At 42.3% G+C, this 24,873-nt stretch overlaps 1 protein-coding gene across 1 annotated transcript in view; it reads right to left on the minus strand.

Moving 5' to 3' along the window:
• Positions 1-24,873, minus strand: part of HTRA1 (HtrA serine peptidase 1) — a 36,065-nt gene that overhangs the window by 10,250 nt on the left and 942 nt on the right. The window contains exons 2-3 of the mRNA XM_068951514.1: positions 7,712-7,811; positions 7,058-7,262 (exon numbers count right to left, since the gene is read on the minus strand). Coding sequence (XP_068807615.1) covers positions 7,058-7,262; positions 7,712-7,811 — 305 coding nt within the window. The remainder of the gene's footprint in view (positions 1-7,057; positions 7,263-7,711; positions 7,812-24,873) is intronic.

A 24,873-nucleotide genomic window follows, 5' to 3' on the forward strand; every position in this document is an offset into this window, starting at 1 on the left:
ACCCCTAACTACACTCAATAAATGGACATTTTTTTCCCCTCAATTTTTACATAACTTCTGACGGCCATAAGAGTGCCGTAACAACAGCTAGAGCTCGTGATTCTCTCAACTATAGATCTGCCACCACAGTTAATTAAAATCCCAGGCATACTAATATGCCTCGCAGCATAATGAACAGGGAGCCAGAAACACCCAACACGTAAGCCCAGCTTTCCCAGTGACTCACTGCATGACCTCGAGCAACACAACGTTTTTCCCCTCTATCTCTCCTTTTAACTCTCACGGCTCTGCCAGGATCCTGCAAGCACGCGTTCTGCAAGCATACAGAAATACAACTAAACACGCAGACCATAAGTGGCACATGACTCACTGTTTACACTCCGGCAGAGAGGGAGCCATTAATTAGCGTTAATATTTTAAGCATTTCTCATCCCAAAGCGCTTCACACAACTTTATACACGGGTTTGACGCAGCACACCCCGGGTAAACACAACTCCCACAAGACGGAGAGCAGCACACGGCCACAAGAAACGGCTTTATCCGACAATAAAACCCAGCTCTGGCGCGGATGGAGCGCAGCAGCTCAGCACGAGAGGTCAGGACGAGCACGGAAGAGCAACGCGCCCAGCAGAGCCTCGACAAACCGCATCAGCTCTGAAACCCAGAGCAGAGGCAGGACGCCGTCGCCACAGTCAGAGCACGGCTAGCGCCATAGTGAAATCAGTAACGTGGAGTGACAGGCAAACATAAACCCTAGGCGTTTCGGCTGGGATTTTTTCACCCATGAAAAACGTGAATCTGTCTCTTAAGTTGGCACGGGAAAACAAGTAAATCCCTTCTCTGCTCCACAGCCGGCTTAATTTATGGAGGGAAGATCATGAATTTGCAGAAAGCGTTTTGGAGTTCAGTAAACTGATGAAGAGGAGACAAACGCCTTGAATTCAATTTGTGTTAAAGAGGGCCAGATTTCCTCGTGCTTCTTTATTTTTAGGTGGAAAAGAAACAGATGTTTGTATGGCACACCAATTCAGCTGCAAGTACTTCTGGCAAAACATACGACTTTCTTGGGAATTGCATTTCTAGTCTCATTAATAAACCTGTTTGTTTAACTTTCAGAATGTGTTGGCAAAACAAAAACATAGTCCAAAAGCATAAAAAACGTAGAGCATCATCTACAATCTAGAAAACGTTTGACAAAATGCCAAAGAAAATGAAAAAAACAACCCAAATGTATTACGAATCTCTGAAAGTATTTCATCTATAGTTAGAAAAACAAAACTGAGTCTCCTTATCTAAATATAGAGCATGGGAAGCTTGCAGGAGGAAAAAAAAAGAGAGAGAGAGAGCGCGCGAAATGTTGTTTCACTGTGTCACTGGGATTTGAATTACCTGGCAAAACACTAACGTTCTCCCTTAAAATGAAATATTTAGAAAACGTAGTAAGGATATAAACGCATCCAGCTACGTTTCTTTAGTCATCCTTCGTAAAGCAAGTAAACCACGCTGCGGACGCGTCTGCTTCCTATGCACAGGGACCAAAGCACGGCGGTCAGTCACGAATGCGGCCACGTTTTGGGTTCCTCTGGTGGGACCTGGGACTTTAGCCCATACAACCCCAGGGGTTCTCCCTGCCCCCTCGCAGGGCCGAACCACGAGGCACGACAAATAAACGAAACTCTGGTTGAAGGGAGAGAGGGGCACAGCTCGGGGGGCCTCAGGACCAGGGCTGACCCACGGCACCGGGGGGGGGGGGCCCTGATGCCGGCAGCGCCCCGGGGCTCCGCGAGCGTCTCGCGACCCGAGGCCGCGGTGAGGGCCGCCAGGAGCTAACGGCGGCGGGAAACGGCCTCAACTGGTCGGTGAACAGGAGAGGTTACACGCAACCTTTTGACAAGCCGCTTCGTTTCCGGGAGCCCTGCGGGCGCCTGGAACTAACAGGAGGGGGGCTCCCTCGCGGTCGACTCCCGAGAGGAAGCCATGCAACACCCAGCGTCAGATCTCAGAGTAAACCCGCGTTGCGGGAAAAGCCACTTGCATCTGGAATTCAAGTAGCTTGGGTTTTCGACACACTGGCTATTAAAATATTCATAGGTAAACAGGAAATTTTGCTTTCCTGCTTCCTCTGGTTTGTACAGATGGTGGGGGAGGGGGGGGGAGCAAATCCCCTCTGACCACAAAGACACAGACTCCGCATTGCCTCACGAAAACCACCAGGGGAAAGAGGGCAGAAGGTCCTGCCAGACTAAACAGCAGCTAGTAAGACGCTGGTTGGGGGTGGGGGGGGACCACCAAGAAAAAGAGCTGAAGTATCATCACAAATTAAAGCTCAATCACAAACTCCCTAATGCTTCACCACTCAAAGGCCAAACCCTCTCTGGGATACAGGAGCAAGTAACTCCTCACGCTAAGGAGCGCAAACCTCCTGCGTTTCCTCGGCACGTTTCCCGTAACCCAGGGGCTATTTCAGAGCGTGTGGCAAGCGTCTCGTGGTTGGTCTCCTGGTTGGTTTTTAAGCAGCGTGGGAAGAAGATGCACCTCAGAATAAACACCGTCGACGGCGCTCCCTTCCGCGCCGGCTGCCAAACCGTACGCAACGGCCACACGGATCATTTCGGCAGCCCGGAGCCGAATTTTGAAGGACGAAAAGGGTCTCCAGGTAAAACCACCTCCACACCCCCCACTACTTTTGGCTTCCAGCTTCGGGCTGGGCGAGGGCCCCAGGCTCTTTTGTAACCCACAGCTATTTCACTTAAGCTCAGTTTGGTAACGCCTATACCCGCAGACTACTTTGTGAGAACAATCGCATTCGGTCTGCGCTCCATTAACCCTCTACATCGGACCACCTCCAAAGTTTCTCTCCTCCTTCTGGGGTTTATAAAAAGCTGCATCTCACTTAGTTCTCCTTTAACAACACGCCAAGTATTTGTCTTAAGATGCATTTCATAACCAAGCTCCGCTAGCTCAAAATCTTCTGTTTGCTTTGGAGTGTTGTATAACGTTTGTTGATGGGTTTTATTCTCATTGCAGTATCGTGTCTGCAATACAGGATGCGTTAGTTCACCAGCCTCTGCCTGGGCTGCCAAAGCCTGAATTTTTCTAGGGAAGTTTAATAGATTTGGGATGTTCATACGCAAATAGCCTGCAACTGTGCTGTTCCTTTCTAGCACTGCTGCCTCCTTGAAGCTGTTCACATGTGGAACCGTCTTCCTCCGTACCCCAGGATTATATTGCCTTTGAGCTTCCTAGGGTTGAATCCAGTTTCACTTCCCCCTTTTAACATTTTGCCACTCTGTTGTGTTTAAATACGGATGCAAGAAATATAGTTTTTCTCTTCTCTAGACTATAAAAATGACCATACTTTAGGATCTTAAGAACAAACTCTCCCCAAAATTTCTGTTCTTCATCGACTTTAATAATGTCTTTCCTCTGAGAAGAACTGAATCGGGGAAAACAATTTATCTCTACTGGTGTCTAGAGTTTACCATCTTATTTCATTTTCTATTCCACTCAGCAAAGCCAAATTATTTCAAGTAATGTCTTTGGCCAGATGTGCACAGTTTAAAGAAAAATAGCGTGCATGCTGCTGTGAAATCTTAAGTGTTTTAAGGATAGCAACTGACAGCCTAAACCACAGACATATTTTGTGTCCTTCAGATCTTGCCTTAACAGGCACAGCAAAATAGAAAAAAAAAAAAGTTCTTTATCTTTGATGTCAATTACAAGTAACTTATTTAAAAGGAAGAACTTCGTCTCTTACTTCTGACCAAATTCTTAGCGCTGGTTTTCATGCCATACCTAGATTTTTAACGAGCCATCTGTACTGCCACATCACCTTCTTTAGTCATTATATAAGTTTAAATTTCAGCTAATCATTACCTCTGTAATTTTTAAAAAGCCTTTTATGATTCTGAATGGTTGAAAGGCATTTCAGTACCAAAAGGAAGTTCCAACCCTCAACCTGAGTGGATATATGAAAACATTCCCTGAAAGTTCAAACTTAAAATCCACTTCTCAGCTGACTGCATTTCACACTTCTACTTCCACTCTTTGATAATGTGCAAGTTTTATCTTTTTAATTCTGCAAGTGCAAAGCATCATCTATATTGCGAAGAGCCATGCTTCAGGCCTCGTTCTGGATGGGAATTTCCCAGTGCCTTGTGTTACTGGAACATGCAGTAGTTAATAGTTAGCTGGGAAATCACTTTCCCATCATACACACACACACACACACGCACACACACAGAGACACAAAAAGTTCTCTCCAAGTCTCAAAATTCTCCTGAGATGCAAAGGGCAGGGATCAAGGGGGGATATACATGAGGCAGTAAATTGTACAACTGTTAAGACGCTTATCGAAGATATGCGAGACCCAAGTTTATATCCATAATCTACCTAATTTAGAGCAGAGCATGTAACAATCTCCTACAACCCAGATGGAGGTGCAAAACCGACATCTGAGGAAGAAAGCGAGGGCTTCCTCCTGAAGCAGAGCTCAGCCTCTAGGCACTAAGACACTTCCTCAAAGTTTCATTGAAAACAGCCCTTTTTCTTATAGGCAACTGAGTTGAAGGAACCAGTTGTCCCCCACCCCATACAGCTGAAAGCTGTATATATAGCTCAGATAGCTGTAAGACACAGAAAGTTTCCAGCCTTAAAGAATTTGCAACTACCTATAGTTCTGTCTATATCTGCATCTAGAATTTGCAACTAGGTTGAAATGCTCAATTTGAAGCACGTACTATATTGGCCAGTTTCAGAAATCAAGACCTCCCAAGCCAGAACACCTTCTTGTATCATCTGTCTGTCAGTGGTAGACAAAGAATCATGAACGTCTGAAGGATTTAAAGAGGTAAAAGCTGCTTCATGTTAGATCAAAAAATCATATATTTTTTCCTGTTCCACAACTGAACAATGTAAGATGATAATAGCTTGGAATGACAAACACTTGCAAATGACCAGCTGGTGAGCCACTTGTGAAAGAGGGTCACAAATGTGTTTAAAAAATTAAATTGATAGAATAAGATCATGACAATCATTTAACTACACAGCTATAATTTTAAAAAGCAGTATCTGTCATCTTGCAGCATATAACAAGAATTACTGTTTCATGTGCTATGGAACTATCTTATGCCATATATTTCTTTTCCCTTCTCCAAAATTATTTTACCTCTCAGGAACCACAGGCTAACATATATATTAACCTGGCATTTCCCTGATTACTGACATCAGTGAATCAGCAGTTCAAGCTCTGTTTAGCAGTGGCCCCTGCTATAGGCAACTAAACTGGCTGCATCTTCTTTTTTCCAAGCTGCTTCCACAGTCCTCCAGGATCTCCCTTCCCACAGGCAGCTTACAAAGCTGGAAAAGCTAGAAAGAAACGCCCCGACCAGCGCTCTGCAGAAGCTTCCCAGGCTCTTGTCTGTCTGCACGAGCGAGGTCTATTTTTCATACATACCCATGCGCACCCATGAGGCCTTCTAGTGCCAGGGAAATTGAGGAATCATGTCTTTAGGGTACCATATAACACTAAACAAAATGTCTGCTCCCTCCCTGGGTCCTCAAAGCAGTCTGCCACATTCATTCAGTGTCTCATTTCTCTCTTCAATTTACTAGCTTCTCTCTCCTCCCAAGCTAGCTTTCCTATCACCCTCTAAGACCTTTCCTTCTCAACACCATTTTCTGTTCTACTTTCCCCACCATACTGTGCCTCCAGTTTTATATCGCTTTTCCAGCTGCCCTTTACTCCTTGCCATACCCCCACTCAGTTTAACAAAGCTGCTAGTTCTCATCCTGGGGGTCTTTCCCCTTGCTTTGCCACTGTTTTCACACTTGCTTTTGCTTATTTTAACATACAAAAGAGCAAGTAAACAACTGGTGAATGCTTAAGTAAGATGAAACAAAATGTGCATTCGTATGCGGTGAGGCAGAGTTAACTTTTGTTCATATGGTTACTTGCTCAGGAAAACAGAGGAGAAACCTTTTCGAAATTGTAAGGGCTTTTTTGTCATGTTGCTGGTAAAAAGCTTTTAAATAACAAAAATGAGGGAAGAAAAAGCCATTGAATGACAAAGGTGGCAAGGGAGCAGCAGGAGCACTACATATCTTGGGTCATCCAAAGTTCTGCATTAGATGTCTGATTTAGTCATGAACTCTGGCACAAACACTTTGACCTCGCTGGGGAATAGGTCTGAACTAAAACAACACTGCAAGATATACACATTTTTGAATCATGAGTTTTAAATGAAGCATTCTTGCCTCTTAAATTTGGAGGCCGTTCACTAAAAGTTCAAACAAGAGAAATGAATATGAGCAGCACCTCAAGAAATCACATGCATCTAATAGCATCTACGCTACACAAAGTATTTCAATGTGATATACCGTTTGCACTACACTGTCAATGCATACAGAATTGCGTGAAAGAATTTTTCTGCTGTTGCAGGTACCACAATAACAAGATAGACTGATTTCGAGAGCCATATGTTTGATGTGGTTGAAGATTCTGGATGTAGTGTTGTATTCTCATTTGTTCAGAAAATTACTTGCAGAGGAATAGTATCTTCCCCAGCTGGCTTTAATTTCAATATTAAGGATACTTCCTAAGATATCTTCCCGTTTTAATCTCTACATTAGTGTGGCATAGTGCAGAGGTGCAAAGGTTACTTTCTAAAAGCAATTTGTCATCTCCACTATAGGCATATGAGAAAGACACGTTTGTCCCTCCAGCAGTCACGAGGGGACCCTCAACGTTTCTTTGCAGAACAAAAAGGGTTACGTTAGCCAGTGTGTGTGCTAAGCAGCTAGCAAACTTTTCGTTTTACTTTTTTGGCATGCATACAGGCTGGTACAGACTTGCTTGCATTACACTGATAAAGTTGACCATCAATACACATTATTACTTGGCTTTTTAAAAAAACGTATCTACCTTGTCAGCTCAAAGTTCTTCTAAAACTCAGACCACTAAACTCTAAGCTTCCCTTTAAACTTTAATATTAGCAATAACTTTTAGAAGGAAGGATACTAAATTAAGAGGAAAAAGTGTCTCGTTTTAATAACTCACCTGAGCATCTATTTTAATTAGTGCAATGTCAGCTTTTTCATCAATATCTTTAATTTTAGCTTCATATGTTTCACCATTCTTCAGCTCCACCTTTACCCTATTTTTGTTGGTGACTACATGGGCATTTGTCACTATCAGGCCATCTTCTGAGACGATGAACCCTGAGCCACTGGCAACAGGAATCTCCCTCTTCGAATAAGGAAGTCTAAAAGACGTGGGAAATAAACGTTTATTACTGCAAAAAATTCAAAGCATTGAAAGATCACAAATCCTTCCAAATAACACACAGAAGCACAGAACATTTGAGGTTGGAAGGGACCTCTGGAGATCATCCAGTCCAATCGCCCTGCTCAAGCAGGGTCACCTAGAGCACAGCAAACCAGAATTCAGTTATTTTTTAATGCTTTAGAATATATGCTATTGTTCACTATCATTAACAAGATAATGCACATTAATTAGTTTACCTTATTTATTTTTTGGCCAAGACTTTTAAAATATCCTTAATTCTTAAGCACGACAAATATTTATCATCTGAAAAGCCTCTGTGCTAGTATATACCATTACATTAAAAAAAAAACAAAAACAAAAACATTTCTGGCGCACAGTCAGTGCTGTTTTCAGGAATACAAAATCAAAACTGGGCATCTTGTTTACTTGCGAAATAATTCAATGTGAACCACAGCAGGAGCTATCTTCTCCACCACATCTGCAATAAAGTTGTATTTGTGCCGCAGGCTATTAGGATGTTCTTGGCCTGAAATAGAAACAGAAAACATGTCATGAGTTCTTCAAATGCCAAGAGAAGGATCATTGGCAAAACACCTGGATTAAAAACACTAAGTGGATATCTTTCCCCTCCTTAAAAGCAGTCTGCAGCATGACTCTCACCCCAACGTTTCCCTTCTAGCTTTTTGCACAGAAGTGGCAGTATGCTTTATCTGTATGACCAATGAGTCCAGGCAACCTCCTTGTTTGCGGTGGACAAAACTGGGCCGCAGAGCAGCACGTCCGTCACCTCGGGCAGTTCTCTGCCCGCTGCCGGAGCCCACGCCAGCCTCCCCCCGAGCCCTGCCGCTGTCCCTTCAGGAAGGGCGTTCTGTGCTCGTATGCCTCCATTTCTGCTCTCACCTCTTCTCTTTTCCAGATCATCTACTTAGCTTTTATGGTCTTCGGGCAGGGATCAGACTAAACAAACAGGTTCCCTTCTTCTGCCTAAATATATCTGCTTACTGATTTTTGAAGTCTCACGCTGATGCATTTGTAGAGTGCCTAGGACAATAAGGCCCTAAGCCCAGCTTAAGCCTATAAGTAGCTGCTGTCGAAGTTTAACTCAGATATGAGGTTTGAACTGCCTCTGTCCTCTGACAGCTTCCCACAGGCCTGCCTATGGTGTCTCTGTCGCGGCTCTAACCACCAGGCTCTGCTCGGCCCGAAAGGTGGGTGAGTGTTACACTACACAACTATACTCCAGGCATCTTTTCCACCGCAACTGGCCGTGGGCTGCTTGCAGGCTCCACAGCAGGAGCAGATGCCATGTGTTTTGACCTGACTGGAGCTACTAAACCACTCCTAAAGCTATAAAATAGATATATTCATGGCAACAATGGAACCACAAAGCCTAGCGTTCCTACCAAGTATTGGAATACAAGGTTCATGGTCAACGAGTATTCAGAAGAGGTCAGTAGGATTTTAAAAAACAGCTGCATACCAAACTCCTGTTGTAGCCAATGGAAAGCCCGTCTGCACCATTAGATGCCTAAAAAACTCTGGGAAAAAAAAAAAAAAATCTCAATTCTGACTCAACTTCCCTTTCTCAGATTGCTCAGGAACTAAACTTCTTTTAAATTGGAACACCCCAGCGGATTACTTTCTGTTTCCCTAGAGACAAGAAACATTGCTCGTTTTCATTAGTGTTCCTATTTATCTGATTCATGGATCTCAATGTTATAAAAGCATAAACATCTGTAACTGACTTTTAGATTACCATCATGTGATGTGCTTCTCTCATCCATCCTTACCATTTGACTTTTAGAACATTTTTATACAATCTGTAAAAAATCAACACTTCTACAGAAAATTGCTATGCCTGCAAATGCAGAAGTCTGAAAAATTGTTCTGTATGTGATTCAAACAGATAAAAGATTTTGATGCAATGCTAGCAACGTAAGAAGTTGTGAAAGCCACCTTCTTGATTGCCGTAACAGTGACACAAACCCTCATTATTTGGATTTGGTTAGAACATGAGAGACTTTCTGCCGCAGTGAACTGAAACGTAGGAATTAGAAGTGTTCTCTGCTGCAAGACAGACAGACAAGCACCTAGTCAAATTCCCTTCATGCCGTAATCATTTGAACGGTCCAAGAGATTAAAACAGTATACAGCTTTTGGATGTGCTTTAAGTACTTGCAATGGTATAACAGGATAATTTACTTTCAGAATCCTAGGAGGAGGTACAGGACTAGTCTATGAAGCCATCCTACTATCTATAGCAGGACAAGCTTCATTATCTGAAAACCAGAGTGGAAAAGTTTGCAAATTCCCAAGTACATACTGGAGGGAAAGACCCATTGTAGGAGATTCAGAAGGAAGCCTGGGCACAAATCATTGCTGCTCTTAAACTGACCAGATACTGGTTTAATTCAGGGGTAGAGAATGGGTTTCGATGACTCACCAGCTAGCATATTTTGCCCTTATGAGCTGGGTGGATACTCAACCCAAACACTATCTGATCGCTCTTCTGAACCTGATTTCTTCCCATCTCTACTCCATGAAGCATCTCAAATGTTTTTAAATGCAGTAACGAACAGCAGCAACAGCAATAACTACAGGATCCACCATGCAGTTTCAAATGGAAGTTTGGACATGTTAACCTAATTTGTGAAATGAGAATATTGACTAAAGAACTTGTGTTCTCACCTACTGTTTTCCCGAAAAGTACCCTGTGCTTTGTCTGACTTAAACCGTTATCCTTGGACTTCTATGCCAGAAAGGCTAAGGGCTTGCCTACTAACAAACATCCCGTCCAAAGGATTTATATTCTCATTATCACAAATACCCAGTACCAGCTGAACCACATCATTATTACACATAAAGCTCTGTTGATAACCACAGTGGGAGTGTTTTGGGAAACTGGTTGGAGAATGAGAGCTGCAATTTGAAAGTATTCATTCACATTTAATAGGAGCTTTGACAGATTATCAGGTTAGATGAACGCGATGTTGGGATAAAAAGCTACAGGGCATGACTGCATTCATCAATACGCTTTTTGATCACTGCTTATAAAATGATTTCATATTAGTTACAACTCCATAGGCATTTAAAGGTCACGTCCTGCCCTTGAAAAAGAAAGCTTGAAAAAGGATGATGAGGGAAACTGCACAAGAAACACATAGCTTTTTTTTTTTTTTTTTAATGCCTTCCAATCTTTTTTGCATTTAACTATTAAGGAAGAGAAAGGTTGCCTAAGCTGTACATGGCGAGAATACTAATACTCCATCTCAGAGAGCTGCCTTCACTTTGAATACCAAGCTATGAATGCTAAGATTTCAGAAGTGAAACTGTTGCTCTGTGTGTAAACTGCATCTTTGTGCAGCCAAACTGAGCTGCACAGTTAAAAGGTCAAAATTTCGTACTCTGAAAATGTTAGATAATAAATACTGATTCATGGCATACTGACCTAAATAGTTGACAACAGCTTACCACGCCTGTTTATTGCTTATGTATTAGGAATTCTTGCATTGTGTAACACAGTTTTGCAACACTTTTGAACAACTGCCCACTTAAATGGAAAACATACCTTTTTTAAGCAAGTAAACAGAAGCCTAAGTACTACTCAGATGAATTTATTGGTGAATGCTAACAAGAAAAAATCCCTAACAACTGGTCTTTACCGTCATATTAAAACACAAAATTTAAAGGCCAGAGCAAAAGAATTAGTAATGTTAGAAAAGAGAAGAACACTTTCTGCAATCACTCAGAAAGCGTATCAGAGAAAGAAAACAAACCAAAATGGACACACAGGCATGCACAGTGTTTGCCTGTTTATACGCACTTAATGCTCACCATGGCTAATTACTCTTTGAGATTAAATAGCAAGGTATGCCGGAGTCGAGGGCTGCATTTACCTTTCCCTATAAGCAACAACCACCAAGCAGAATTGTATTTTATGATTTGAATCACCAGTACGCACAGGCTACTACGTGGACGTCTATATGGCCATAAACACTCCAATAATACAAAACTAGTATGAACAGATGCCCATTACTCAGCAGTTACATGGTAGCTTCCAACCATCATTAGCTGCTGTAGAAGGCAGCAGTGAAATCTAGAACTTCAGCAGGAGATATTCTCCTCTCCTAAAACACATTTTCCAGCCTTACTGACAGTTTAGAGTTTCAGGAGAAAAGTTATGAGTGTGGAATGAGTAGCATGCAACGTCCTCCATGTTTTCAGACTAAAAGAGCTGAAGACATTGTACTAGTTTAATGGACCATGCCATGACTATTAAAAAAAAATAGCCTAAAGTTCTGACTAAAGACATTATCAGCCTACACAGCATGCAATTGTTTTATGTAATTATTCTCACCACTTTTGAATGACAGAAACAAAAACTATCAGGTATACAGTTATATAGGTGTATATATAAAACTATACCTAATGGTATAGCTTTGACTATTTAATTCCCACTCCCTGTGTTTCCATACACATATTTCAAACCACAGTGTGCATCCTGACATACAGGGATCCCACAAGCAGGTGAATAGCTCTTTCTTTAAATCTACATTTTTAGACAAATTGAAATGTGGAATTCTCAGTTAAAAATTGCTTCTTCAGTATAATCAGTGTTGTTGAATCGACGTGAATAAGTTTCTACAGTCTCCTGACTTTTTTTTTTTTTTTTTTTTACTTTTTTAAAATCACGTCCTCTGGGAGTTTTGTTTCTAGTCGGTTCTTTTTCAGTATTTCATTGTTTTGTTATCCTTTTTAAAAAAACATTTAGAGCGGGGCTTGAAAAAAAATCTAGTTCCAAAACACCTTTAAGGCTTTGATGTTCAGATCTTTCTATTTATAAGCTGTTACTATTTGTGTTTTGTAATCTTTTTATTGATATATTGCAAAACGCCCCAAATGCCCACGAGCATGGTTAAGAAACTTTATTAATGACATTATGAAGATGATTGTTGTGTATTCAGTTACAATTACTGAAAGCTAATTAAGAAAACATGAATAGGTTGCAACATGAAAAATTCCCAAGGCAACTAATTCTTCAGGGACTTCAAAGGTGTGCTGGCTGTCAGGTCTTGAATGAAAAGAAAAAGAAAATCACTACCAACTGACATTAATAGGGCTATTATCAGTAAACAAACTGCTAGAAGGCAGGGCAATTAGATACAGGCAGAATACTGAACCATGGGAAAAAACCACAAGTGACTAAACAACAACTGTGATAGTCGTGTTTTATAAAGATGGGCCAAAAAGTAGACTTAAATCTAGGTTTTGATTAGGTCATGACTCAAAGCTATTTGTGTATCTGCTATTTGTGAAGGTCTCTCAGCCCAGGCCCACATTTCACGAGAACAGCTCTTCATATAAGCTCTGCAGCTGGTTTGGGCTGCAGCACCCTCAGCCCTCCCACATCTCCTTTCCACTGTATGAAGTTAGAGCCAACATTAATATCCCATTCAATGTGTATTTTTATGCTATGTGCAGAAGAAAGAGAGCACACCTAGATAATATCTTTAGGGACACAGTGAGACAAATGACCACACGCTAGCACTTGCTGGAATAACCAAGGGTATTCGTCGTAGCTTTCCCCAAGCTTTCCCCGAGCCTTCCAGCTTGGGTAATAACAGGAGACGGGAGACTCCCGGATTCAAGCTCCTGCTGTGCTTCAGAGCAGCTGGCTCAGGAGCCACCGCTCTCTAACAGATGCGACAGGGACTAAAATTTGATACTTGCACACCACAGGTGAGCATCTAACCAGAAGGCGACCTCCAGCAAGGCTCTCCCTCCCACTCTCACTTGACGTGGCCACACCAGATGTCCTCAAGTCAAAGAGCTCAGATTCTGACTGGAAATGGTCATTTCAATTTCTTTAAACAACAGCAAAAGACTTTCATTCCCTTTAGGATATCCCCAGTACCCATACATATTACGGTCTGAAAGAAAAGCTTAGGTTCCTCTGAAGCTGCCAGACTCCCTGCAGAAATGGATCCAGCAGGGCTTAAGCACTCACAAAACTCCTGGGCTGGCAGAATCAGTGGACTACTAATATAAACCACAGGACTGTAAAGTTTTGCTTGGAGAACTTCCACCCTTCAACCGCTTGGTGTTTGTGCAAACTTCCATTCATGTCATATAGGTAAACATTAAACCTCTGATGCTACTGTGGAAACAACAACTAGAGCAAATGTGCTTAGCTCACATTGAAAACGGTGGTATCAGCAAGCTCCACTGGAAAGACGCAAGGAAATAATGATGTCTGGGAATCTTCTGCCGCTCTTTTTTTTTCTAAATTACGTAAAACTGCAAGTCTAAATATTCCATTTCCTATTCAAGGATAAATTGTGTAATACACCAAAAAAGGATATTACGCAATGAAAATACTAAGAAAATTAGACACAACATTCTACATATCGTAGACAATTTGCTTAGGAACAAGTTTCAGATCAAGGGAAGGTATTGTGAAAGGTCTAAACCACAGAAGCAGTACTATGCTATATACTAAACTATAGTATACCCTGGTATTTTTTTCTATATCATTCAAGGACAACTAAGGAAACTGCACAGATTTCCAAGAATAAAATCGATATTACTATGACATCCTTAACAACAACAAAAATATTTTCACAGCACTAAATGCTGGGAAGATTTCAAGCATCTCACTCTACTGAATAATAAACTGCACAAACATGGTGTTCACTTGAAACGTCTCCTGCAGCAAGAACCACTGCAGGATTAAAACAAAGTTTTAAAGTGAACTTGCTTTTTGGTATGAATAAAAACTATAAAAGGTACAATGAGGTCCATTTTCTTCTTCGTAACATTTAGATGATCAGTTCTTTTTCAGCAACCTTTAACCAGGAATGCATCACACAGGTCAGGGACCTTGCAAGAAACAGGCTTCAAACTCCTACTTTCCCTGGTTTAAAAAAAAAAAAAAAAAGCCTTAAATTTTTAATTTTAACTCATTTAAACAAACAAAAAAGCTGCCTTGTTCAACAAAAAGAGGGAACCCCTACAGAGTCTGTGGAACCAAAGAGTTCTCAAACTAATAATAACGGAACAGTGTTTAGACCAGAGTTGGCCATTCGTATAAAATAGCACCCTTGAGTATAAAAATGAAGATGAATAAACTGCACAAGTTTTAATTAGTATCTTCATGAAGAAACATTGACTTTGTTGATTTTCAGGCAGAAGAGCCTGAAAGAAGCAGCATACCCCATCAGCAATCAGGAGGTTCCAGCTGGTGCAACTCCGCTCCTTCAGGCACAGATTCTCCCTAACCCCAACTACCAATAAGAAATTAATATTTACCTGCCTCTAAGACAGTTTGAGAGGGTAAGTTATTTGAAAATGTAAGTGTATGAATACATAAAATAAGGCACTGGTAACACATTAATGATCAGATTTCATAAAAAGAATGACACACACAGTGCTCTTGTGCATTTATAGAACAAGCAAGCATGGCAGGAAAAGTATTTGAAGAAAATTAAATTTTCAAGCACAGAGTCTTCAGAGAACTTTGGTCCAGTACGTGCTCTAGGTTCTTAATATGAAATAAGCCTCTCAGGCACTCATTTCCAATGCAATGCTGGATTTCCTCCTCACTGAAAGTAAGCAGTCAATGCCCTTGTGCAACGTGCCTACACCTTTCTTGTTGAAAATTCATATTTGACTTACATATATAAACTTAAAATTTTAGCCAAACAGGAACTTTTCCTACCACTTCTCCAAAAAGTAAAAGTAATGTATGAATTGGATACAGGTTATTTTCTGTTGCAAATCGACTACTGAATTGCTAGATAGATGTGAAGTAGTTGGAACATTTTGCAGGAGGAATAATAACCAGGACTGGTGTATCTTAGTCTAAGCTGTGCTACTCAGTCTCTACGCAACTTCCAAAAAAAGTAATTTAAATTCTCAGTGTCTTAGCTTTAAAATAGGTATAATTATGTTTTACCCCACAGCATTAGTCTCAGAATTTAATAACGCCTGCAGAACTTCACATGGAGGAAACGAATAAGAGAACTCTGGAAAATTTCAGAAATTTTTCTATAAACTGATTTCTATAAACTGATTACATTAATAGCAATGTGCGAGGAAAAGCAATAGACTTTCAAACTGATGAGGATAAAGAGCATTTCTGCATAAACAGAAAGGAGAAGAGGCTACAGAGGAATGACAGCTACATCTAACACAACAGGAAACTACGATTCCTTCTGTAAACACCAGCGGTGAGGTGGGAGGAAACCCAACCTCTGTATAAACAGCACGGCTCAGGCGCCAACCCAGAGGGAAGGCAGCCCTGTGCAGAACACACTGTTCTCTGAGCTCGCTCGGGAACGGGAAGCAACAGTGCCATACTAACACAATGCTGAGCCCAGGCTAATCAGAGGTGACAAATTAACTTCACTCAGCAGCCCACTGACAAAGATGCACTGCTTCTGGCAGTCAAGCCAGCAGCCCTCTCCGCGCTGGCAGTGGCTGCACGGCCACACCAGCGTGTCCAAGTATGACGAGGGAAAGCAGGGTGCAGGGCAGACACCGCGTACTCAGCGCTCCCCCGTGCCAAGAGCTCATACAGACACAGCACGGGAGACCAAAAAAAAAAAAAAAAAAGTGAAGAGCAATTTAGGACAAGGGCAAAGAGTGTTGTACTTGAAAACATCATTAACTGTAGTCCTGTCTGAACTGGAAACATTAAGAAATTTAAGTCAGGTAGTTATGGAAAAAGAGTCTGCCTTATTTCCTGTAGACAGATTAGAAGAATATTTCAGTCAACAGGTGATGGCAGACATGCTATTCTCCTCTTTACAGAATTCTGAAAATATAACAGATGAGTCAGGAATAATTTCTCCTATCCTTTTTCCAGCCCTGCTCAGTTTATGACCCTCAAGCTTTCAAATCAGGTCATCACCCTGCTCTGCTTCCCAGTTCCTTGCATCTCAAGAGTGAATAAAATGTCTACTAAAAAGCCTGCTAGGTACCAATGATGAGGTAACCCCTACGGTCCACGTGTAACCAAGAGCTGTCTGATCACAAACAGCCCTTCTTCACATGATAAAAACAGTAAAGTGGCTTTTAAATAGGCAAGAAACTTTGCAATGAATATTAAGCAGATATCCTGGTTTAGGAGAGACTTCTCCTCCAGTCTCTGTCAATACTCTCTGTATGTGTCTTAGGAATCATCCTACCGAAGTTTGAGATTTTTTTTTAATGTACACATCAGAAATCAATGAGCGTTTCCGAAGTGAAGCTGGATTAATGGAGACTATGTTCTGCTATCCTGTTTCGAGAACTACAGAAAGGAGGTGGCGTTGTCACTGGTGGGGTGGCACATCTTCCAAGAGCCCTACTCTGGTTTACATACAGTTTCTTCTTAAAGTTTAAAAAAAGGATAGGTTTCTATTTCACTGTATGGAAATACTCTCTTTCTCTCTCTGATATACGTATTTTTATCATTTGCAGATTTCTAATTATTGCCTTAATTGCTACCCTATCAACATTAGCCATTTGCATTTTACATCTTGATCCACACCGCTATCCCAATTTATTCCACGGATCATCTGAAGATGTTTCTTATCAGTGGTTTTGCCTTTCCCAGTTTGCTGTCTGAATACCAAAGAAAGCAAAGGTTAGCCAAGCTTTACCTTTATAGGCAAAAATCTCTGTTTCAAGAGATCTGCAGGTAGTGTGCAGACATGCCAGCAGTGTATATGCTGTTCTGGAAAAAGGAATGAATCACACCTTTGCTAACACAAATGTCCAAGTACAAGATTCTTGGGGTTCTAGGTCTATTTTCTGGGAAGGGGACTGGGGCGAGGGGAGAGCGTTATTTGGATTTCTTTTCCTTGTTACTGCTCAGTCAAGCCGCTTCTTTCCTTTGCCAATATTACTTTCTGCGGAAGCAGATTGACAGATCATCGATTCTGTTTGCAGAACTTCTCAGCCAAAATTGCAGCCTGCGCGTTTAAGAAATAAAGTAATGGAAAAGAAAAGTAATGGAAAATGGAGCAGCAATGCTGGCAAGAGGGAGGAAAATGAATGGGTTTGCACTGAGCTCTGCTACTGGCTTACTGGCTGACCTTCACTAAAGCTCTTTATCTTCTTCTGCCCTAGATTCGCTATCTGTAGAACAGGGTAACAACATCAGCCTCTAAAAATAGTGAGCTCTCTTAATGCTCTGCTGCGCCACATACTGTAAACTACTGCAAACCTTACATCATCAAAAAACCGCTAGGAACAGTTATGTAATAGATTTAATATGCATTATTTTGTTCTTCAGTTATTTGTCAGTAAAATATGTGAAAATCTAATTATTATTGGAAACTGGGAGCGATTTTTAATTCTAACCATCTTACTACCTCCGTATCATCAATATTTCTAGAAACAAGTCTGCAAGACAGAATGACAAACTAATGGAATTCGGTAGGAAAAAGTGACAGACACAAGCAAAGCCTTTGTGACTAGTAACACAGAACACAGAAACTTTTAAACAGGATGTAGCATAACTCTGCGATGGTATTCAGGACAGCCCCAATCCTGCAAACAAACTAGCGTATCTTTAGCACCGCTTCCACTAACACACGGTGCTGCTCATACTAACGGGGCCACTTACAGTCCCTGCAACTGCTTGCAGAATTGGAGCATAATAAATGCACAGGCTAATGCTTCTATTTCTGGCTGTGAGCATTACGTACACACGTGTTTTCTGGCGGGCAAGCGCGCATGCGTGTGCACGCATTTCCCCCCGCCCCGGCGTCCGTCCCCCCAGAAACACAACTCCTGGCAGAGCACTCAGTGAGCTGCACAACCCAGCTGGCCTCCAGCCTTCTGCTTCTTATCAGTGCGCCAGGGTGTGTGATACTCACCCAGAAATTCAAGACCTACCCCGTCGGGCTGCCTAACTCAGCTCCAGTCATTAACACAGTGCAGCCAAGATCTTCTCAGTTCACTAAACTTTAAAATAACGCGGTTAATGACCTGTGTCCTGTGTTGCAGGTTTAAAACATCACGTCTCCTGCTACGGGCAGATAGGAGGTCCAAACATTTTTATAGCTCTTCAAAACATGGGAGTTCAGATTTATTTCTCAGTTATACTCTTCTCTTTGAGGCATGCAAACTAGTCCAGGAAACACTATGACCTGTATCCACATACCAAAATAAAGACTTTTTTTCCTACATCCTGAACCCAGTCTCCAAAATAATATTATATATTCACCTGGGCCCAATCACAAATATGGTAGGACTTACAATACCACCAAGTCCAGCCAGGGATCCTAGAAGTCCCAGCAACTTACAGGAGCAATTACTTTACTTACCATAAAATTAAGTTCCACACTACTCCAGTTTCTATTTCTAGCATTGCTTTCTTTCACTTCAAGCACACGAAAAATTCACATTTGACAAATATTTTCCAGCTTCTCGAATTTCTTGGACAGCAGATACTTTCCTTTAACTGCTAAGGATATACTGCTTCCATCACATCCAAACTCTACTTACTATGACTCCTAATGCTTACTCATGGCTTTTATGTATTCCTGTTTAGTCCACATGCACCTTTAAATTTCAAAGTCCAGAAGATGAAAGGATTGAATCTTTCCTTATTTCAAATCCTTATTTACTGATTTTACTGTTTGATGCCTAGAGACTACAGAATTACTGCCAACTCCCCCCAAGAAGGAAATCTAGATGTGGAACAGGGAAAAGGTGAGCTTCTTCAGGCAAACCACTTCTTACAGTTCTCTCTCCTCAGAGCTCAATACTTGGCTTTGGAAAAGCTTTTTAATCCCACACTTGGGAATTGGTTCTTTTCTGGAAATATTTTGCTATTTATTTCCACTGCATTCAGCTGCCTCTTCCCTCCCTCCTGCTCTCACTCCGCTGCAAGACAGACTGAGGAAAGTCAGAAGAAAATAATGACTCTCAGACCACCCAAAATGCAGTAACTGAGGGAGATGAAGTAGGCTAAAAAAATTAACCCAATGGCACTGGAGCATTAATTTATACATCAAACATTTTCAACACCCAGTCCCACACAGGTCATTTTTATAGACTCAACCCGTGGCAAGTAAGCTGTGAAGTTCTCTTAACATTTCTACAGTACGCTAACCATGAAACGTCTATTAGTATCCTGAGGGAAACAGCTGAAAGCTTGGTTCACAAAAACAGTATCAACTTTCCTCTTGATAAATATCTGGCTTAGTTCCTGACCTTCCCAGAATTCTCAGTTGAGTTTCTCTTCCTGGCCTGATTATTCATTTCTGCAAGGCTTACCATTGCCAAACCATTTAGCCCTATCAGTGCTATAAGCAAAGAAATTTAAGCAGTTCCATCTACTGCTCTTTCCCATCATTTGATGCATGGTTTTCATTTTTATGTTGTTTTCAAAAGACTCAGAACTAATCACAAATGGTTTATTGACTGCTGAGGTGATTTTCTTCTGCCAGATTCATTATGGAGAGTCACTTGGATGCAGTTTATGCCTAGTGTACTTCAAAATATTAAATCAGCCATTCTGCTAGAAACTGAGTTTCAGTGATGGATTTTTTCACCTCTGGAAACATGAAGTGATAATATGAAGAAAAGAAATAATAAAACCTGGGTCTGTTGAAGACACAAACTATTTTGGAATGGAGAGCTTCCCCTAAACTCATCTCCTCCTGGCCTCAGTGCAAGAAGTAACTGATTTGTTTAATCTAAACAGATGCACATCTAACAAACTCCAAATGCGACGCCATAGTACAAACTCTTCTGTGACAGAAAAGCATGAACCATGCGCGACAGATGTTAGCATGCTGAGGACTGCTGAGGATACCGGGACACCATAGCAGACATGGCAAGACTAATACAGATATGAAGACCTTAAAAATCCAGCCCAAAAAGGACCAGAGCAAAGCGAAGAACTGAGAACATCCACAAGAAACTCTCTTCCTCTTACTGTGATTAAAGATTAAAGATAAATTCCAGTTAATTTGTATTTTATAATGAAGTTCCCCAGAGCACAACATGGAAAGAACGGCACACTGACCCAAAATGCCTGCTGGGAGAAGTCAGGAAGGGAAGACTGCTATTTAAGTTCTGTGTAGATGGTCCTGAGCCTTCTTCCCTCTGATGTACCAGATGTTCAAGATGCCAACAGGAGGGAGTTCAAAGCATAGAGAACACATTTGCAAAAGAAAAAGAAAACATCCTCCTGGCATGCTGAGCATTAGACATCCTTAAAGCACCCATTAGGCAGGTATGAAACACAAAACACTGGAGGTTTCATTACACTGATCTCACTAGTTCTAGAGAGCTGGACACCATTTACACCTTTTTGTGTCTTTGTATTGCCACATAGGTTAAGCCATCCCACGTTGTCAGCAAGCGCTGAGCCTCTACCTGCACCGGCTTTGACAGGCCTAAACACTCTACCAACATTACTCACATCCCTTAAGAAAAATGAAGATTTCTTTGGTTAAAGCTTCAGCTCAGCAGTCCTGCCCAGACTGGCATACAAATGGCACACAGCTTGCTAATGCTACAAGAGCTTATTTGTCAGAGTTTTTGATAGGAAAAGCAGGGCCACATCACCTGCCAGAGGCAGAAGAACATCTGCTCAGGGCACCCATCTGAAAGGAGCACCCGGGTGCTGCTGCCCACTGCCGCCGCGCAGGAAGGACAGGTAACGCAGGCTACCCGGCCCAGGGCAACGCCAAAAGGAGGGAGGGTGGAAAAGAGAGATGGAAAGAGTACACCACCCAGGCATGAACACAGGCACTAATGAAAGGGGTCAAGCGGCCAACAGGTATCCCTAGCACAGCACGTAACCCTGCACATCATCTGACCCACCCGATTTTAACATATGAGTCTATACAGGGTGCTTTCAGCCCTGCTCCCATCCCATGGCTCCAGTGAACATCAGTTAAACATACTTAACTTCCTGGCTAAAGGCAATAGTCTGACTTTCCCCTCCTCAGTCTGCCTATTCCTGCAGTTTCTCCAGACACGGCCAATCTAGCCCTCATCCCTTTCTGTTTCAGGAGTCCCCATGTATTTCCTTTGAGCGTCTGTCTGGCTTGCAGTGCTGGCTGCAGGATGATCCTGCATCCCCAGAATGCATCACTACAGTGCAGCTGACCACCTCAGCGTGACACATTTGCACCTTGCCAGGAGCCATTCTCTCACCAGAGTTTAGGTCCAACGCTGGAGCGAGGCTGGGAAGGCTTGTGAAATTTTAAGCTTGTTAAGACTTTTTAAGACATAGGAAAACATCACCCCTGTATACACATAGGCCCAGAGCAACCTTGTCCCCTACTTCTCCCTCATCCCTTCATAAGCACACCCTATATTTGAACAGATGCTTTGAGAAACATTAAAGGAAAGACAAAAGCAGCACTCCAGAATGAGCTATGATAGATGAAAACTGCAAAAGACAAAAAGCTGTACTTCATATTTGCATCTTCAGGGTCTTCTGGCAGCCATATTATTTGAAACAGGGCTAACAATCCTAGAAATGGCCCACCATTACATTCTTCCGATAAGAATACTTAAAAACACAAGACAAAGCAAAGCAGTTTGCCGATGATACCAGATTGGGAGGAGTGGCTGATACACCAAAGGGCTGTGCTGCCATTCAGAGGGACCTCGACAGGTGGAGAAATGGGCAGAGAGGAACCTCATGAAATTCAACAGAGGCAAGTGCAGGGTCCTCCACCTGGGGAGGAATAACCCCAGGCACCAGTACAGGCTGGGGGCTGACCTGCTGGAAAGCAGCTCTGCCGAGGAGGACCTGGGAGTCCTGATGGACAACAAGTCGACCATGGGCCAGCAATGTGCCCTTGCAGCCAAGAAGGCCAATGGGATCCTGGGCTGCGTTAGGAAAAGAGTTGCCAGCAGGTCGAGGGAGGGGATCCTGCCCCTCTCCTCAGCCCTGGAGAGGCCTCCCCTGGAGTACTGTGTCCAGTTCTGGGCTCCCCAGGACAAGAGGGACATGGAGCTACTGCAGCGAGTCCAGCAGGGGGCTACTATGATGACGAAGGGACAGGAACATCTCTCCTATGAGGAAAGGCTGAGGGGAGCTGGGCCTGTTCAGCCTGCAGAAGAGAAGACTGAGGGGGGATCTGATCCATGTGTACAAGTATCTGAAGGGAAGGTGTCAAGAGGATGGGGCCAGACCCTTCTCCGTGGTGCCCAGCCACAGGGCAAGAGGCAACGGGCACAAACTGAAACACAGGAAGTTCTGTCTGAACATGAGGAAGAACTTCTTTCCTGTGAGGGTGACAGAGCACTGGAACAGGTTGCCCAGAGAGGTTGTGGAGCCTCCTCCTCTGGAGTTATTCAAAAGCTGTCTGGGTAGTGTTCTAGGTGACCCTGCTTGAGGGGTCAGTGCTCTAGGTGACCCTGCAGGGGGGTTGGGCTAGATGATCTCTAGAGGTCCCTTCCAACCTCAACTATTCTGTGATTCTGTGAATTGCTGAGGTAATCTAGCAAAGCAGAGCTTGGGGTTTCTGTGGTTTCATTCTGCTTATGATATGTTACTATGAACATATAAAAATATTTTATCAAAGATAACTCCATCAGGAGGTAGAAAAAGCACTGTTGAAAATGAAGCCAAAATAAAAAAGTAACAGCTCTCCAAGGAGTCACATATTAGGCAGTGCCTTTTCTAAATAAAGAGTGGTTCAACCTGCCTCTAGGGAAAGCTTTACAGGCCATTCCACATTTCTTTTTATTTTAGGTTCTTTACATTTGAAGAAAGTTTTGCTTGCAGCAAAGTTTGCTCCGTATGAGGGATAAAGCACACTACTGATTGGCTTTTCTAGTAGCTTCCTTTTGTCCCTACTGATATAGATGTTAAACCGAGCCCCAACCAGAGATGCAACAGGGGCAAACTGGTTGTCTGAACATAAGTGGGATATGATGCATCTCCTAGAGCTGAGCTGTCCTGTAACAAAACAACAACAACAAAAAATCACTGTTTAGGACATCTGCAAAGTGCCAAGCTGTAAAATGAGCCAATTCCATCCTATGTATTTTCATTACAACCTACAGGAGATATGCATTACTCATTAGCTCAAAGACAGCCCAGAGTTTTCTGCTGAACGTGCAGCAGAAAAGACTGTGAGACAACAATATTGATTTTATAAATTGAGGATAAAATCACAAAGCATTGTATTGTACTGTAGATCAGGAAACTATAGCGTGAAAGCTTTAATTGTTTGTCTTCACCAGTAAATGCCAGCAATGTTCCACTGGAACACAACATAGCCTTTAAACTGCGGGGAAAACCAGGGGTACAAAAAAGCTGATTGTATGACACAAGAGTTACAAATTGGATCTCTAAGGCTTCAAGATCAGGACTGTGCCCGAGTAGAGCACAGCCACTATGCTTCTGCTGGATAGATGAGGGATAAATACTGGGGAAAAAAGCACAGAAGTTTCTAAAGAAAGAAGTGTGCAGAAATAGTACAACTTAAAATAGAAGGATCGATTTTTAAGAAAATAGCATTGACTTACTAAAATATGACTACTGCTTCAGAAATAAAGCCTTAATTCATACTAATCTTTACATATTATCCCCTAACAGTACTGAGTGATTAGAAAGGAACATATAACCTTAGCCCACAAAAATTAAACCAATCTGTATTAGCAGCTGCAAAAACGCATCTTGCAAGCACAACAGAAGGGAACAGATCATCTGACCTTTGTCTAGCAGTCTGCTTTTGTCTTGCTGTGCCCTGTACTAGCCATCACTAGAAATAAGATTGCACACTCCACAGGGCTGTCCAGTACAGCGATTTCCTGTGTAGAGCAACAGTTTCATAACCCAGTAATTTGTCTTTACATGATTTACAAGTAATTAGCATTAGCAATCTGTCCTGCAGCACTGAGAATGCAGTTACGTCCAATTCAATCAAAGTAACTACAACTAAATAATAATGCTAAAGGGAAATTACTATACTTCCTTACTACTAGCTATACTGCTGTTTCTTGATGACCACTCCCTTCTCCTCCTCCAAAAAAAACATAAAATCAGCCTAATATGCTGCTCAGTTTTAAGCTTCCCCCTCTCCAGCAAAGCTGGAAGTCATAATCAGTGCCTCTGATAAAATGGGCAAAGGCAGCCAACTGCCTGCTCTGCTGACATGGACATACTGCTTGCATTTACTGTAATCAGATTTTAACACCGTCTGTGTTCTTGATTTTATTTCCCCAGGGTATTTCTTTGTGGTAAAGAGCCTGGCTGTAAATGCCCTCAGAAGGACATCCCCAAACACAGCTGCGGGGCTCAGCCGGGTACAGACTTTCCAAGTTCTGAAGCTAATTTCCCCCAACTCCGAGCCTTGCATCCTCCTCAAGGGTTACTTTTCTGGGTGGAGGGAGGGAGAGAAGGAGATGTTTAGTTTCAAAGTGGACATAGGATTCTTTTCCCCTGACGCTTGGCGGACTACAAACACTGCATTCTTGCTCTAGTTTCTCACTGAACTTGAATGCCACGCTTCAGCCAAGGACAGCCCTTTCCTTTGGTCCTCTCCTAATAATGCCAGCCATAAACTAGGATGCCTGACTGCTGCAGAGCGGCTTGCGTTTCAGCAGTGGGATCCCTCCCA

The sequence above is a fragment of the Struthio camelus genome, chromosome 7 (assembly GCF_040807025.1).
Source record: "Struthio camelus isolate bStrCam1 chromosome 7, bStrCam1.hap1, whole genome shotgun sequence".
NCBI classification, from domain to species: Eukaryota; Metazoa; Chordata; class Aves; order Struthioniformes; family Struthionidae; genus Struthio; species Struthio camelus.